The sequence below is a fragment of the Balaenoptera borealis genome (assembly GCF_965194805.1).
Source record: "Balaenoptera borealis genome assembly, chromosome: 7".
Classification (NCBI taxonomy): domain Eukaryota; kingdom Metazoa; phylum Chordata; class Mammalia; order Artiodactyla; family Balaenopteridae; genus Balaenoptera; species Balaenoptera borealis.
The window spans coordinates 57,892,970-57,909,898 of NC_138864.1; the positions used below are offsets into that span (position 1 = coordinate 57,892,970).

Consider the following 16,929-nt stretch of genomic DNA (forward strand, 5'->3'; position numbering starts at 1 on the left):
AGAGCTTGAACAATTTCAACAACAAAATAAATAATGATAGTACTGGATTATAACCCATAGAATAAATATACATGAGTCCATACTGATATAAATATTATAACGAATAAGTTAGTAAATGGAAGAGAAAGGACAGTTCCTCATTACAGATAACTTCCAAGTAAGAGATGTAGACAGAGTAAAGAAAATAGAAAATCGGCATTGGAACACCAGAGTAATAATTTTTGCAGGCAAGATCTACTGAAGGCTGCTAAAATTAATGGGCAAAAGTTTGAGGAGAAACAGTATATTTGCATAATCTCAAAGTATCTTCTCAACATATTTATTAATTCCAAAGGGAAATATTCTAACTTTATACTGAAGATCGCCTTAATCAAGTGATCCAGGTTAACCTTACCAATAATAAAACATATTGACATTATGTGCTGCAGATCTGATGCACTAAGAACGATACTGAATCACTGCTGTGGTAATCCTGCCAAAAATGCATATCCTCAATCTAATTATGAGGAAACATTAGAGAAACCCAAGCTGAGAGACATTTTTCAAAATAACTGACCAGTACTCTTCAAAAGTGTCAAGGTCATAAAAGGCACAGAAAGACTGAAGAACTGTTGTAGTTGAGAGGAGACTGAGACATGACAACTAAATGCAATGTGTTGATTATAGACTGAATTCTGGAACAGAATAAGGAAATTAGTGAAAAAACTGGTAGAATCCAATGAAAGTCTATAGTTAACAGTACTGTATGACTATTAATTTCTTAGTTTCTCTAATTGTGCTATGGTTTTGCAAGATGTCAACTTAAGGGAAGCCAGGGGAAGGTTATATGAGAATTCTATAGTGTATTATATTTGCAAGTTTTCTCTAAACTTAAAATTATTTCAAAATAAAGTTTAATAAAATCACTTTTTAAATCTGGCAGTAGAAATGCCACTGGTGACCACAGTGAGACTGCAACCAGAACAGAGTGGTTCCAATAGGGATTTCTAGCTGTGAAAATGGAGATAACTAGATAGAAACCTTTTTCAAGAATTTGTTCCTGGAGGGTTTGAGAGAAATAGGATGGTAAACTGGGGAAGGAGTGAGGTTCTTGGAGTCTGTTTTTTAAGATGAGAGATTTTAGGTTGTTTAATTGTTGATGAGAATAAACAATTCAAAGGAAGCAGTTTGGTAGCTGCAATTTACTCTAAGAAAAGTTTATTGCTGAGATTTCCAGCAAAGGTGAGACAGATGGAGGTTTGAGGAGAGTGAAATTTGAAAACGTAGTTTGAGAGAGGCAGTGCAAATTGACCTGAGAAACACAGCAGGATTATAACGGGCCCACTTGAGTTTGGTGTTCATAAATTTACAGGAAATCAAATTGCTATGATTCATGACAATCTCAAGTGGACCTGTTTATTAACATCCAGTGTTAGAGAAAGTTCCCTGTAGACTATATTCAGGGTTGAGATTTCATTAGATTGGTAAAGTAAAAGGGCAAGATTTTTAAGGCAGATTAAAGGTAGAAGGGCAAACGTATTTAAGTGTTATTGTTTTTAAGCTGGACATAGAAGTGAACAAAGGAAAGGGATAATGAATTAGAAAAAAATGACAAATTAAAATAAATGAAATAAAATACGAAGTCTTAGGTGTGTGGGTCAACAATTCTATATGCGTCTGATGTATCCTTCTCTGGCAGAGATATGCCTGCTAGTACTGGTTTATAATTCGTTTTTTTTCGGGTCTGCTAAGACAGTAACAGATAGTCATCTGCTCTCCAGGTTCCTATTATTTCCTTTTGCATTCTTCATCCCTATGAGTTTTGTCTTAAAAACAAAACAAAACAAAGCAAAACAAAACAACAGAAAAAGATCCTCTTAATTTTTAGTGGAGTTTTATGGAGGAGTGAAAGTAAATGAATATTTTAAATCTATTATCATTACTTGAAATTATGACCCTCCACCATTTTAACCCCACAAATAAGGTTTATTATTCTCTGTTTCTCTTTTCTGCTGACTTTCCCTAGTGGCTTGTGTCCTCCTGCATTTTATTTTATTCATTTATTTAAATATGTATGTATTTATTTACTTGAGCTCATATTTTGTTGAATTTTATCTCTGCATATACTGAGGGTCTGAATTAGGGATACTTCCTCCAGAAAGGAATTGTATTTGCTTCCTCCAGAATTGAGGAGGAAGACAAAACCTCTTTAGTATCTATCAAATTCATATCCCTAACTTTGATGCAGACCTTAGGCTTTTTTGTGCAGTTATAGCACTGATGTCATCATTTGCCCCAGGGATACTCTCCCATTTTGTGTTACTTATTGATTACTGCTCGCTCCCTATTAAATTTCAGCTTATGTTTTCTTCTTCCCTCATATTCCCTTATGTTCTAGGAAGCCCACTAATGGATTAAAATAGTCTGTTTTAACGTATGCAGAAGCTATTTAGGAGAGGTCTATTCTAGTGTCTATCCTGGGATACTTGGGAACAGGAAGTCTGGTGGAACTCTGTTCTTATCTGTAAAATGAAGTGGGAACAGGAAGGTCATATGCTTTAACAGAAGGAAAGTGGGCTTTGAAAGCATAGCCAGACCAGGGTTCAAATGTTGGTTTTAGTGCTATTAGTTGACAGACTTCCAACAAGTGATCTAAACTTGTTAAGCCTCAATTTATTCATGAACAAGATGAGGAAACTAATTATGCATTGCAGAATTGTGTGAGGACTAGAGATAATGTATACATATATACTTTATATATACATATACATATATATAATCTATGTTTGTGCGTGTGTGTGTTTAATGTATATATAAATACCTAACAAATGATCTTCCCCAAACTTGACCTTCGAGCACACCGTAATGGCATTGCATGTGTGTGAAGTGCATCTGGGTGCTAACAGCTGAGTATAATCAGAAAGCATTTCTGTCCTTAAAGAGTTTTCAGTCCTAGAAAGATGCACAGTTTTATTTAGACTCTTGGTTTGATTAGTTTTGCCTTAGTAGAAACATGAGTGAAGGAAAACTCATAATTACAGATGTAGTTGGAATTAAAAAAAAAATCCAGACAAGTTAAGTCTCTAAGCAGATGGCAGGTTTTCCTTTTAATTCTGGTATATTCTAGTATTAGTGCTCCAGCAAACAATAATCAGAGTCTCAACATTTCAAGAGAATGGTTAATTAGAAGTTCAAAATCAACTTTCAAAAAGCCATGTGTACAAGGTTGACCTGGCTCTGATACAAGCAAGCGTTGGCGGGGTTAATAGTGGGAAAATGTCTAACGCTGCTTTTCTTCAATGAAGGTCGGCCTGGCCCAGGGCTGCAACGTCAAGGACTCTGTCTAAAGCCAAAAAATCTATGACAAATAGCAGCTCACACCTGACAACAGTCAGGGTTTTAAACTCAGCAGGGCAGGGATTTGAAATTCTGCCAATCCTTGCATTTTTTTGTGATTAGATGTATTTTGCAAGTTTACAAGGGACTCCAGAGTGGATTCATAGCTCCATGGCTCCCTGCAATTTGGCACTGCCCTTCCAGAACTGACTGAGGCTAAACCTCAATTAACCAGAATGTCCAAAACTCTAAATCTTCAATTTAACTGATTTCCCCCCTAAACCTGTCACTTTTGGATGAAATAGAAAAAAGTGCAAACAAAAAATTGCAAAAGGAATGAATTTCTTTGTGAGCTAGAATAACATAATGGCAAACACCACAGACTCCGGAGCTAGAATGCCTGGTTTATGATCTTGCTTTTGTCCATTTAGTAACTATGTGTCCTTGCAAAGTATTTAACCTAGATGTGCCTCAGTTTACTTGATTGTAAAAGGGGAATGAAAATAGTACCTACCTCATAGGGTTGTTAAGTAGATTAAATGATTTAACTTATATTAATGAGTGCTTAGAACAGTGCCTGACACACTGAAAACACTCAGTAATTGTTATTTTATTATTTGCTAACAGCTTACAGGGTTTGCATTGTGTAAATAATTTCATCCAATATGCCTCCATAACTTTACTGTGGAGAAAACTGATATTTAAGATGGGTTCCCCAAATTTTAAGCCTTTCAATCAGCAGTTTCTTTTTCTTAAGTCTAATATTCATCTTTCCTTGCAAACCTTTTCTTCCTCTACTGTTCCCCATCACAGGAGGTGACATCACTACCTACTCTGTTGTCCAAGCCTGAAACTTAGAAATCATTAATCCTCTCCATGCCTATTAATTACATACCAAGCCAACTCTACTTCTGAATTAAACTGCTCACATTTGACAGTAAGTTCTGCTAAATCTCCTGTCCTTACTGCAGGCATAGTGATCTTCTGAAATGCAGGTTTGATCGTGTTCCTTCCCTGCTTGAAATAAATCATTAAATCCTTATGAGTTAAAAGCCCATTTTCAACATCGTGCATATCTCTTGTTCTTCTCCCCTGGGTCTCAAGAGGATGGAGATGGAGGAGAGAGGGAAAGACAGAGAGATAAGGAAAAAAGGTAGAAAATCAAAACAAGAAGGGACAAAAAGAAGAAAAACTGAGTGTGGGTTAGCATTTGGGTGTGGAGTCAAGAAGCTAGAGAGTTAGTGAAATGATTTATGCAGTGCTTGTTGCCATCTGGGGAAACAATCCTTTAATCTGTGTGCATAGCCCCATGAGATCAAAATCTTGGACAGTTTCCTCACAACAAGAGATGTACACAAATTCCTTTCAGATTAGAAACAATCTGATTTTCTCCTGCATCGTCTGATGTAAATGCCCTTTCTCCTTGGGAAGGGGGTATGTAGAGGGTATTAAAGTAGTGGAAGGCGATGGCTGAGAATGATATTTCACATAAAAGAAGAAAATGACTGCCATCTTTAGAGCAAGTTTTATCTTACTTTAATAGCTTTTTTTCATTAATTACTATCCAGATCTCTTAATCACCAAGAGAACTGGATAGCACCTTCTCTGATTATCCACTCTAATACAACATCAACAGTGTCTGTATTTTATTTTTACCAGCAGTTATCTCCATTGGAAATAGAGTGGAAATGAAATCAACAAAATTAACATTCCTTTGTTTGTTTCCAACATCAGTTGTTACTTCTAAGGGTAGTTTCTGGAACTGAGGATATATAGTAGTAATAAGAGAAGCAGATTAAGGAAGAGGGGGAGAAGGAAAAGAATAACAACAAAAAGGAAGAGGAAGAAGAAGTCATTCACTCAATAACACATATAAAAACATAAATTAAGCAGAATTCTGACAAGGAGTTGGTGTCAACTATACTTGCCTTGGATCTCCCAGAGAAAATTTGATTTCATTTTTTTTTTCTCTAGAATGGGTAAAAGGTGTGCTCTGCCCATTGTAGCTGCCTGAACCATGTGGATAACTGACTACCTCGTAGTCAATTACATAGTTACATGGTGTATTCTCCTGCAATGAGATAATCATATCCCTTTTCATATTGGTCTCAAAAGTTGGATAAATTCAGAAGACCATAAATGCAATTCTCATTGTCCTAAATAATAATGTGTGTCCTGTGTGTGGGCGAGTTTTTAAAAATACAGATAAATTTAGCCATAGTGACAAATTTTATATGCAGGAGGCATGGATGTTGTTCCTCCATTGATATACAACAAGTTTGACAAAAACATATGGTGACATTGCAATTACTGTCTCTTCCTCATTCTGGCCTATGTCACCAGTTTTCTGTGGTTGGCATAATAAGGAATTCTAAGAAGACCTCAATCTACTAAACAAGGGAAGAATTCCTAGAGTGGGAAAAAGATGAAAGTGGGAGTAAAGGGAAAAACTGCCTACTGTTCTTTTACGACTCCGCTTCTGATCTGCCATCTTGTTGCCACAGTGGCACCACCTTAGAAAATCAGTGTGGTGATATGTTATGTCATTCCTCTGGAAATTCCTTAGGAAAGTTAAGTGGCTAGCTCATCGTCACATGGCTGGTGAGGATTATACTGAAATTCATATCATTTTAAAACCCTCCACACTAGTGTTTTTCAACTTATCAGCTGCAAACCACTGGAGGGTTGCAGCAAAATTTTAAAAGAATCCTCAAATCCTTGTGTACATATATATTTTCTTGATCCACAAATCAAAAGGTACTATGATTATCGTTATTATCATGCAGGAGGTCTACAAAATTGGTTGACACTTAAAAGGAGTACTCTTCTTACTAAAAAATTTAAATAAATAAAAGGAAACCATGACTATATACTTGTGGTTTTCATATTTTGAGGTTTCATAGATCAATATCAACATCATTCATTATATGTTTTTCAAACTTAAAATTACAGTCTTTCAAACTAAATAAATTTAGTTTTGTGGAAAACTCACTTCATGGTTCTTCCCTTCAAAATCAGTGAAAATGTTATCACGGGCCAGGACTAGTGTAAAACATGACATTTGGGAATCTCGCTTCTCACCGTACTATGTAGAAAAAGGTAAGAGTTCAACGGACTGTGAGTTGTTAGGATGGGTTTCAGGAAAGCATATATACATATGAGGGTCCTTTATCCTACTCTGGGCTGACTTTTACCTGGCATTGCTTGTTGGTGATTACAGCTGGCCAGTCAACTCTTAGAACTGCCATCTCCAAGCTTAGCGATGGAAATGGTAGCTCACAAGCAAGTTCATGTTCTTTCTAACTTAGAAATGATTCATCATTGTGGGTTGTGAAAGAGAGTGAAGAAATGGGCTCTCATATAGATTTTGCCTGCACTTCTTAATCTCTTGTTCTGTATGAGCTAACCAAGGAGTATAACCTTAATTAAAAAGTCAATCTGGGCTAGGGAAAAAAGAGTGTGGCAAATACTGACATACTGGCTGATTCATTCATTCAACAAACATTTGCAGAGCACCTACAACGTTCCAGAACTGTGCAGAGGACAGAGCGATTAAAAACAAAGAACATCAGCAGAAACAATCTCTGCCATGAAAGCACCCAGGAAATGTACCTAATCTAGAATGGGGATGAATGGGGATTCATAGATGGCTTCCCAAAAGAGATAACATCTGAGTTAAGTCTTGAAAACTTAACAGGGATGAGACAGAAGACTTTGTTAGCAGAGTGAATAGCATGTGCAAACATGAAGCTTCTTGTCCGTACCTCCCTTTTGTTATTTCAGAGATGGTTGATCTTTGTATACACCCACCATCTGAAGATGAAACCAGACCCTGACCTGTCGGGGGCGGGGGGGGGGGGTCTTTACCTGTCAGGAGAAATAGGTGCCCTGCTGTTGCCTTGTAAGGCCTTTTCTTCTCAGCTAAATAATATAAACAAGAACAGGACAACAGGGATGGTCCTGCTGCAAAATACTCACATACATGTGGCCAGGCAAAGGGCCAATGCTAATCACAGCCTCCAGCACCTGCATACCCTCAGCTGTGGGGCTCAGTTCTCAAAGAAATTCACATAAGGCCTGTCAGCACCTTGCCGTCTGCCTTGGGACAAGGATATCTAGGAACCTGCCTGAATGTTTCCCACATGCTACAAGGCCTGTTTTTCAACATTTACATACTTTTCTGATACAGTAGTCCCAAACCCTGGCACAAAAGAATCCTTCAGAACCTGGGCTAGGGGGTGAGCTGAAATTCAAACACCTCCTTAAGTTGAAAGGAGGCACCTGGTTGACACTCAGAGACATGTGAAGAGAAGGTTCCTCTGTTAAACAAAGGCTACCTTCAAGGCAGGCTTCATAAACAGGCAACCTGTGCAGTTGCAAAGGACCCCATGTTCAGAAGGGCTCTCAGGCTTGTTTCAATGCTCGGCTGGCATCTTCTTGAAATTATTAAACATTTTTAACAAGGAAGCATTTACACATTTTCATTTTGCACTGGGATCCACAAAGTTTTAGTGAGTCCTGACTACCTTCCCCGCCAAAGGCAAAATGGGGAGCCTAATCAAGGGCCTGGAGTTCTACATGAGCATGTGAAATGGAAATGTGTTATAAAACAGAGAAAAATAAAATTGAGAGTACAATTTTATAGTTTTTAAGGAAATACAGCATTGTTTGTTAAGTCAGGTACCCACAATTTTGATTTTCCAAGCCATTATGAAGTTTGTTACTCTGAAATACCACTTTATTTTATTGCTTTATAGACTTTATACAACCCCTTTCTGTTTCTTTAACCTGGAAGAGTAGCCCCAACTAAAAACAGAACCACCATATGACCCAGCAATCCCACTACTTGGCATATACCCTGAGAAAACTATAATTCAAAAAGAGTCATGTACCACAGTGTTCATTGCAGCTCTATTTACAATAGCCAGGACATGGAACCAACCTAAGTATCCACTGACAGATGCATGGATAAAGAAGATGTGGCACATATATAAAATGGAATATTACTCAGCCATAAAAAGAAACAAAATTGAGTTATTTGTAGTGAGGTGGATGGACCTAGAGTCTGTCATACAGAGTGAAGTAAGTAAGAAAGAGAAAAACAAATACCTTATGCTAACACATATATATGGAGTATATACAAAAAAAAATGGTTCTGAAGACGCTAGGGGCAGGACAGGAATAAAGACGCAGACGTAGAGAATGGACTTGAGTACACGGGGAGGGGGAAGGGTAAGCTGGGACAAAGTGAGAGAGTGGCACTGACATATATACACTACCAAATGTAAAATCGATAGTGAGTGGGAAGAAGCCACTTAGCAAACAGGGAGATCAGCTCGGTGTTTTGTGACCACCTAGAGGGGTGGGATAAGGAGGTTGGGAGGGAGGAGATATAGGGATATGTGTATGTGTATGGCTGATTCACTTTGTTATAAAGCAGAAACTAACACATCATTGTAGAGCAATTATACTCCAATAAAGATGTGTAAAAAAAAAAAAAAAGAGTAGCCCCAAAGACACACAATTAAGAGAAACACATAAAAATGTACCACACAGTGGTCAAAGCCACAGTACTGAAGCACTTTCTCTGTACAAATTTTCACCCTATGTCCCAACTGGTGAGAGATCACTGTTATCTTGTGTTTATCTTCCCTTTTACAACCTCAACCCACCATTCAGTTCCTTCTCAACCACAGCTTGAGTTCTCCTTGTGGTGATGCTACTCTCAGTCTTTTTTGGTAAATAATTTCTTTGCATCACCAGCGCCTTGATTTTCATCAGGACTGGCTACATAATTAGCAAGGCTCAGTGCAAAATGAAATGTGGGCTCCCTGTCACAAAATACAAATTAGTGAGAATTTTAAGGCAGCAAGAGTAACAGCATTAAACCATGCGTAGGGCCCTTCTAAGTGTGGGGCCTGGGTGACTACACTGGTTGAAAGCCCATGAAGCCAGCCCGGATTCTCCCCGGCCAGAATTGGGTCAAGTACCCACTCCTTAACTAATTACTGGTTAAGTGGGTTGACCAGTTTAGCCTTGGACTAAGAACAGCTCCTTTGGAGCTGGGCATAAGTTCATCTTCCCCTGAGTTGTAGTGTATCTGGTGGCAAGGATTCATGTGTGAAACCAGGCTTCTTTTGAGGAGACATGAGTAACACATAGTTACTGAGTAGCCAACAACAGTACCCACTATACCATATACTGTATCCATGACTGAGAAGGAGGGATTCTTCTTCAGAAGCTCTCTTTGATGCAAGTTTTGGTTCCCTAGGGACTTGAAGAGTTATTCGAATCAATCCTGCTCAAATCTTCCAACTCTCAATTCCCAGGTTTCCATGCACTTCAAACCTCATCCCTGGTGCCAACCCTGCCTGCAGGTACAAGTGGGGGTGAGAAGACACGGTTCCATCCTCTTGATGATTATCATATAATTAAGGAACCATGACCGAAAGACCATAAAACACACAAAAACTCAAATAATAGAAAAATCTTAAATAAAAATACCACTTAAAATCTACACGTTAGTGCGGAGACTTTATAGAAGTACTGGATTAACAAGCTCTGGGTGGAACTGTCAATATGAGTTTAGGAGGAAATAGATTTTTAAAAAAATTTATTTATTTTATCTTTGGCTGCATTGGGTCTTCGCTGCTGCACGCGGGCTTTCTTTAGTTGCGGCGAGCAGGGGCTACTCTTCGTTGTGGTGCATGGGCTTCTCATTGCGGTGGCTTCTCTTGTTGCGAGCACGGGCTCTAGGTGCGAGGGCTTCAGTAGTTGTGGCACACAGGCTTCAACAGTTGTGGTGCGCAGGCTCTAGAGTGCAGGCTCAGCAGTTGTGGCACACGGGCTTAGTTGTTCCGTGGCATGTGGGATCTTCCCAGACCAGGGCTCGAACCCATGTTCCCTGCCTTGGCAAGCGGATTCTTAACCACTGCACCACAAGGGAAGCCCCAGGAATAGATTTTTAAATGGGGGCAATGGTCAGTGTTGGGTGTTTGAAACGCATTTTGGAGCAAAAGACAGAGATTCACAACCCACTGGGGCAGAATTCTTATATAGCAAATTTTGATAGTTCAGTGAATCCTTTTCAAGAGTCAAACAGGTTTGTTTGGCTAAAGTAGACTGTACAAGTCACTCAAAAATGTCAGTGGTGAAAGGAAAACCATCATGCAGTGGAAGGTCATTACTGGCAAGTTAGATCCAATGCAACAGACAACAGCATGGTTTCTAAAGACATATATAAACCATGAATTTTTACACCTATGTGAAAATTGAGTCTTTTGCTTCTGTTATTTCCTTCAAAACATTCACTCTTTCTTCATCTGGCCAAAATCCTGTTCAGACTGAGACAAGCTGGGCCCTGGGCCCTTTGCTGCACTGCTGTAATGCTTGCACCTGGACACACCTCTCTTCAAGCAACAAAATACAAAGAAACTATATGGGACTAAAAATAACTGCTGCAGCAGGGGCCCCAATAAAGCCTAGCCTGAATTTCTTGTCTGGCCTCTGATCAATTTCTATTGATTAAGGAGGCCAAGAACCCTGGTCGGTAACAAGACCTTAAGACCAAGGTCAGGCCCTATCACCGCCAAGGAGCCTTCCTCAAACCTTCCTTGAACCTTCCTCACTTTGCAGTACTTCTTCTGGCTGCAAGGGACTTAAGAAAATGACTGTTTCTTGTCCATGATCTCAGTGCATGTTGTGACTTCTACTGAAATGATCTATTTTAGTGCTTCTCACTCACTGGACTGTAAACTCCCTAATGCTAGAAACTGCCTTATTCCTCTTCTGCGCCTTGCCTTGATAAGTGCTCAAGTTATCATGTATCAACATGTAATAAGTATTTAAGAATGCTTATTGAAAGTGATGTGATCATAATATACATAGGAACAATAATTTTTAATAGTCTGTGTGTATAACGGAAAAACAATACTCAGAAAAAAAAAGAATCGTATGTGTAAAAAGTAGATATTTTTTATGCTGCTGGTGACCTTAATGAAGTATTAGATCAGATTGCATAAGCACCAGATGAACGGATAACATAGAACCCCAGTCACAACCATATCTCCAAATTACTACCGAGCAAGCAGACAAGGACTCAGAGATAGATGGAAGGTGGCTTCGCCAGCGGTGTTAAAAAATGCTTCTACAAAAGAGTAGCAAAGCTAAGGGTTTTCTGATCCTCCTTCACACTTAATTTTGCCATTCGGTTTTCCCATTCATGCTGACTTTCATGTCAATTTGTGCTTGCTTTCAGTGTGTGTGTGTGTGTGTGTGTGTGTGTGTGTGTGCACGCGTGCACGCACACACCCATGCATGTTATCATCTAAAAAAGAATAATTCCTGAGAAAGTAACAGTGATGTGAAAGGAACTGGGATGGTAAAAAAGTCTCTGACTTTTCCTTTTTGTTCAGTTGGATTTTCTAGTAGGCTTTCTCGTGAACTTTTTCCTCTGTTGACAAACTTAAAACCAGTAAATGACTGGTGAATTCCAACATCACTAGGAGATAACTTACCTCAGTTAAGATTGGACAATATAATCACAATTTCTATGTTAATTTCATAGCTCTGAGTAGATACTTAGTGGCAGTAATGGAAAAATATCCAAACACTTTCGGAAAATATGAGAAAAACAAGGTTCTAAATCCAGAGTCTCTGAATTTCGTTATCAGTGTGAGATAAGATTGCCACATTAACAGCAAGGCAACAACACATTTAGGTATGAATACATAATATGTGGAAATTATAATTACTTTAAATATATTCCTTATATTTGAGAAGTTCAAATATATTTTTCATGTGCTCTAATTCTCAATATAAGCTTAATTAGTACACCTTATGAGAAATATTAAAAAAATTTAAAGACATACTTTGAATTTCAATGATCTTCTGTAAAGAAATAACGGCATTCATATTCGGAGTTTGTTGGAGAATATCTTCCGCAAGTGGCTCCAGCTGCAAGAATGGTAAATAATGATATGAGCAGAACATTATGACTTTATAGTAAGTTTGACAGAAGCAAACCAAATTGAAACAACCTAAAAAAAAAGGCCTGCTCCAAGAACTACTTAACATTTTGCTGATACCAGTTCCAAAAGTGTAGCCAGTTTTATTTTCTGTTTTGCAGCAATGTAATTGAATTCCAAGGGGATTTTCTACTGGTCACAAAACTAATCTATGAAGTCCCTGAAGCAGGTGCATGTCTGTGTATTATTCATTAAAAATCCGAGTTATTTGTGTAATTTTTGTAGGTTCCTGACAAACCAAATTCCATCATGTCTGTATATGCAGCTGGGCCCTGCAAACGAAACCTCAGGGAAGTTGAAGTAGACAGAAGGTGGGCAGTCTATTATCCATACTTTTGTGGTGTTTTTACACCTAACTACCTTACACTTTTGGACACTTCATAGCAGAACGCCACGAGACATAGCTGCTCTTATTCAACTGCTATTGAATAAGTAGTAGAGAAAATGCTCAAATAAAACCAGAAGTAAAATAACTGTACATTTTCATTTAACTTCCACTGTATTCACATCTATGCAGATAGCCATGTGGAAGCACAGGACAAATTCCTGTCTTGCAAATCTATCCTGATCTTCTGGAATTACACTGATTTTTCATGGGGAAGCTCAGCAAACATTGTTTTGCAAGAACTGAAGAAGAGCTTTAAATAATTTATGGAGTGTTCTGGCAGAACTAAATCTGATGATGCCTCCCTGGGAATACCTTGGTGATGTGGCTTGGTGTGGAGCAGGACAAACTGCATAGCAGAGCACTTGCAAACAAAATAGCTGTCCAGCTATTGTGACCCAGAAAGCGAGGAAAGTAATAGTAAAAAGGGATTAACAACAACAAAAAAGTTTTCTTAGAAAATTTAAAGTTAGTAGTCTCAAATAGGCCAAACTATTACATGGCAAGAATGGGAAACGATGTCACTAGACACTGTGCTAAAACATGAACCCATCTATGTCTCTTCATCTGTAGAAAAAAACTAAAAAACTCAGGGATTCCAAGTTTCCACAGCATGTGTGAGTGAATCTTCCCCCCAGGGTCTCTCTGAATTGATTATTCTATACTTTAATCATGGAATCTAAAACAATAGCACCTTTCTTCCAGATGCCATAGGATAACAGACTAGCTCAGGGATATTTATACATGGGTAAATTCACTAAATATAACTTTCCAGAGTGTTTTTCTTAGCTGCCAAAGAAAAACATTTAAAACATCAAAAGGTTTACTTGCAGTACAGTTTGGCGAGAGGGAAAAAAAAACCCCACAGTGTCAGTGAAAGGTTCTGCAATCTTAAACTCTTAAAATTTGTTAAAAATCATTTTTTAAAAATCTGGTATTTCAGATAGTATCTTCAAAAATATGTTATCCTAGTAACACCCTCTTAACTCAGAGGAATTGCTGAATCATAAACGGAAGGTTACTTGGAAAACTCTTACTCAAGAATTAGACAGGGTTGAGCTACCTTGATCATAAATAATCTTTCCTTTCACTTCTCTCTCAGGGCTTAGAGAAAAATTTTAATAGAAATCAGGTAGACTTTATTAATAAAATGTTCTGAAATATCACTTTATGTTCGAATATTTAAGAATAAAAGCACAACGTAGTATGAGCGTATTTAGTTCTTAAACAAGCTTTCCTGCGACTTCAGGGTAAAATGCTGACAAACGGAAAGGTGCTGGCTACTGGAAAGAAAGCTACAGGCAGATCATTAATGTAAAAACCTCACTTCTGGAACGCTCTCACATTAGGTCTGTGCGCTATTTTTAGGACCTAGGTTATGTAGAAAGTAAACTTGATGCAGGGTGTTGAGAATAAAAATACAAACAACCCTAAACCTCCAATTTGGAATTGTCAGTTAGATACGATAAAGTTGTGTCTACTTATGAAAGCAACCTAGAGAATTAAGGCAATTACATTGATAATTTAAGCCTCCCAAACCATTTCCCTGCATATTTTAGGTGAATGTCATTTAGAGGATTTAACCTTCAGTAAATTGCCCCAATTTGTTTCATTTTGAGTGTATACACACAGAGCTGAATTCAGAAAGTTCTCAATGTAGGTTCTTTATTTTTTCTCTAGTAGCTCTGCTGAGAAGGTAATGGGTAATACTCTCAGTTGGCAAGAAGGCAAGCAGCATTTAGAGTCTGTTTTCATAATATTAAAACCTTGTATAGAGGGACCACAGAATTGAGTTGTCTTTTCTAAACGAGTTTGTTGATTTAATAATTCACAGTTATAAGCACTAAAAACATCTGACTGAAGCATCTATTTAATAAATATTTATGAGTATTGGTCATTATTAATAAAATCTAATAACTAACTGTAATAAAATAATATTAAACAAATAGTCATATTTTATAACTTTGGAGCAAAAAATAAGAATATACAGTAAAGCTGTGTTACATATCTAGTTTGGCCGATAAGATGTAGCAAAAACACTGGCAATGAGGCTAATCAATGTTAGTAAGAGTTATTAAAAGATAAACAAGGAAGTAATTTATGCAAACCAGAGAACTTCTGCATGCACAAGTTATACTAAGATCAAACAGATGCAGATGTAGGAAATATCACACACCCATCACGCTGTCTTTGTTGCACAATTCCATCAAGTAATAATAGAGTTATAAGATACACTAGATGATTTTAACACAACTTCTTGGCATTTGAAGCTCTCATCTAGGTTTCCTATATCTAAAGCTTAAATTCAATCATTACTTACAGCAATTCTTTATATAAATTTTCAGACTCAGTATAGGCATATTTATTTTTCTACATCTTTTACAGAAAGTTGCAATACCCTATTGAAACGATTCAGATGTTTGTTAAATTGCACATACCATGTAATTTCTAAGTACTACAGCTATTTTAAAACACCATAAAAATTGGGGCCATTATCATGTTGTGAATAAATAATTTTCAGATTCTGTAGAATCAGATCATTTAAATCATCAAAAATCACTTTAGTTGGCTAACATGCATTTATGGAAATAGGCAAGGGTATCATCCTTGGAGAAGCTCGAGTAGAAGTTTAAAACTCACTTTGTACTTATTAGACATGAAAATCATCTCTATTATTTTCATGATTCAGAAAAGAACAGGAAAAAAAAGCTAAACAGATTTTGCAAAATATAACAGATACAAGAGGACAGATGCACACATCAACCAAGCAAAGGATCTACTAAGTACTCTTAGCTTTTATATTATGTTTCCCAAATATGCCAAGTATTTTCATACTCTTATACCTTTATTTATTCTGTTCCCTCTGAATTTTATTTTCCCTATCCTTCTTTGAATTGGTGAAACCTTACTCAATCATTCAAGGACTAACACAAACACTGCCTGCTCTGAAATCTTTTCTAAAATCCTCTGATAGAGCCAATTGCTTCCACTCTTTGTCTCCTTTCCACACAAATTCTCTTGTTTACTCTACACATTATATTGTAGTCAGCCATGTGTGTCATTCTCTATTTTGTTGTGAGCAATTTAAAGGCAAAGATAGAGCCTGGTATATAATAGGCATTTTAAAAAAATGTTGAATGAATGGAGGAATGATTAATTAAAAGAAAACATGGGGAGATAGGCTTTATTTGGCTCTCCATAGCTAACAGACCTACATGGAATACGTTCTTCCACTTGGTTGTCTGCCATAATCAGGGCATGTTTTTAGACGAAAAGAATAGGGAAAACAACAGAGATAATTCATTTTTAAATCAAAATAATTGATTTTTAATTGATGTTTTAATTGATTTTTAAATTAACCATCCATTTTGTTAAACTAATTTATTAATTCCAATGATGTATAAACAAATAATTTTGTATAGACTTTATACAATCATATCTTCTGTGAATAACAAGAGATTTATTTATTCCACTCCAATCTTTATATTTTTAAATTTCTTTTTCTTACCCTATTGCACTGTCTAGGACCACCAGTGTAATGTTAAAATGAAGCACTAAGAGTGAATATCTTTGTCATGTTTTTTATTTCAAAGAAAAATTCTCATGTTTCACCTTTAAATCTGATGCATACTATAGGATGTTTGTAGATATCCTTTATCAAGCTAATAAGTTATTCCCAGTTTATCAAAAGTAGTTCATAATTGAGTGTCTAATTTATCAACAAATTTTTAAACATCTATTGAAATGGTTATATTTCTTCTTCATTCTCTTAATGTGGTGAATTATAACAACTTATTTTGGAATGTTAATATCCTACATTCTTGGCCTAAACACAATTATATTATGGGTTTTTAAGATAATGATGAACTGCTAATATTTTGTTTCAGGTTTTAACTGCTATGCTTATGAGCAGGATTTTCCTGTAATATTCTTTTCTTATAATGTTCTTTTGAGCTTGGGTGTCAATAGTATACTAGCCTCAAAAATCAGTTATGAAGTGTTCTCTTTCCATCTGCCCCTTTACTCTAAAACAGTATAAATTATGAGCAGAATTCACTGGTGAAGCTATATGGGCCTGGTGTTTTCTGTTGGTATATCTGGTATTGAAGATTCAATTTTGTTAATTATGGTAGCATTCAAATTTTCTGTCTTTTTGATTCAGTTTATTTTTACAAGAATTTTTCCATTTCAAATAAAATTTCA

General features: G+C 36.9%; 1 protein-coding gene across 1 annotated transcript in view; it reads right to left on the reverse strand.

Annotated features, from left to right (window-relative positions):
- Positions 1-16,929, reverse strand: part of HDAC9 (histone deacetylase 9) — a 999,956-nt gene that overhangs the window by 41,960 nt on the left and 941,067 nt on the right. Inside the window, exon 25 of the mRNA XM_082398347.1 lies at positions 12,186-12,270. Within this exon, the coding sequence (XP_082254473.1) occupies positions 12,186-12,270 (85 nt within the window). The remainder of the gene's footprint in view (positions 1-12,185; positions 12,271-16,929) is intronic.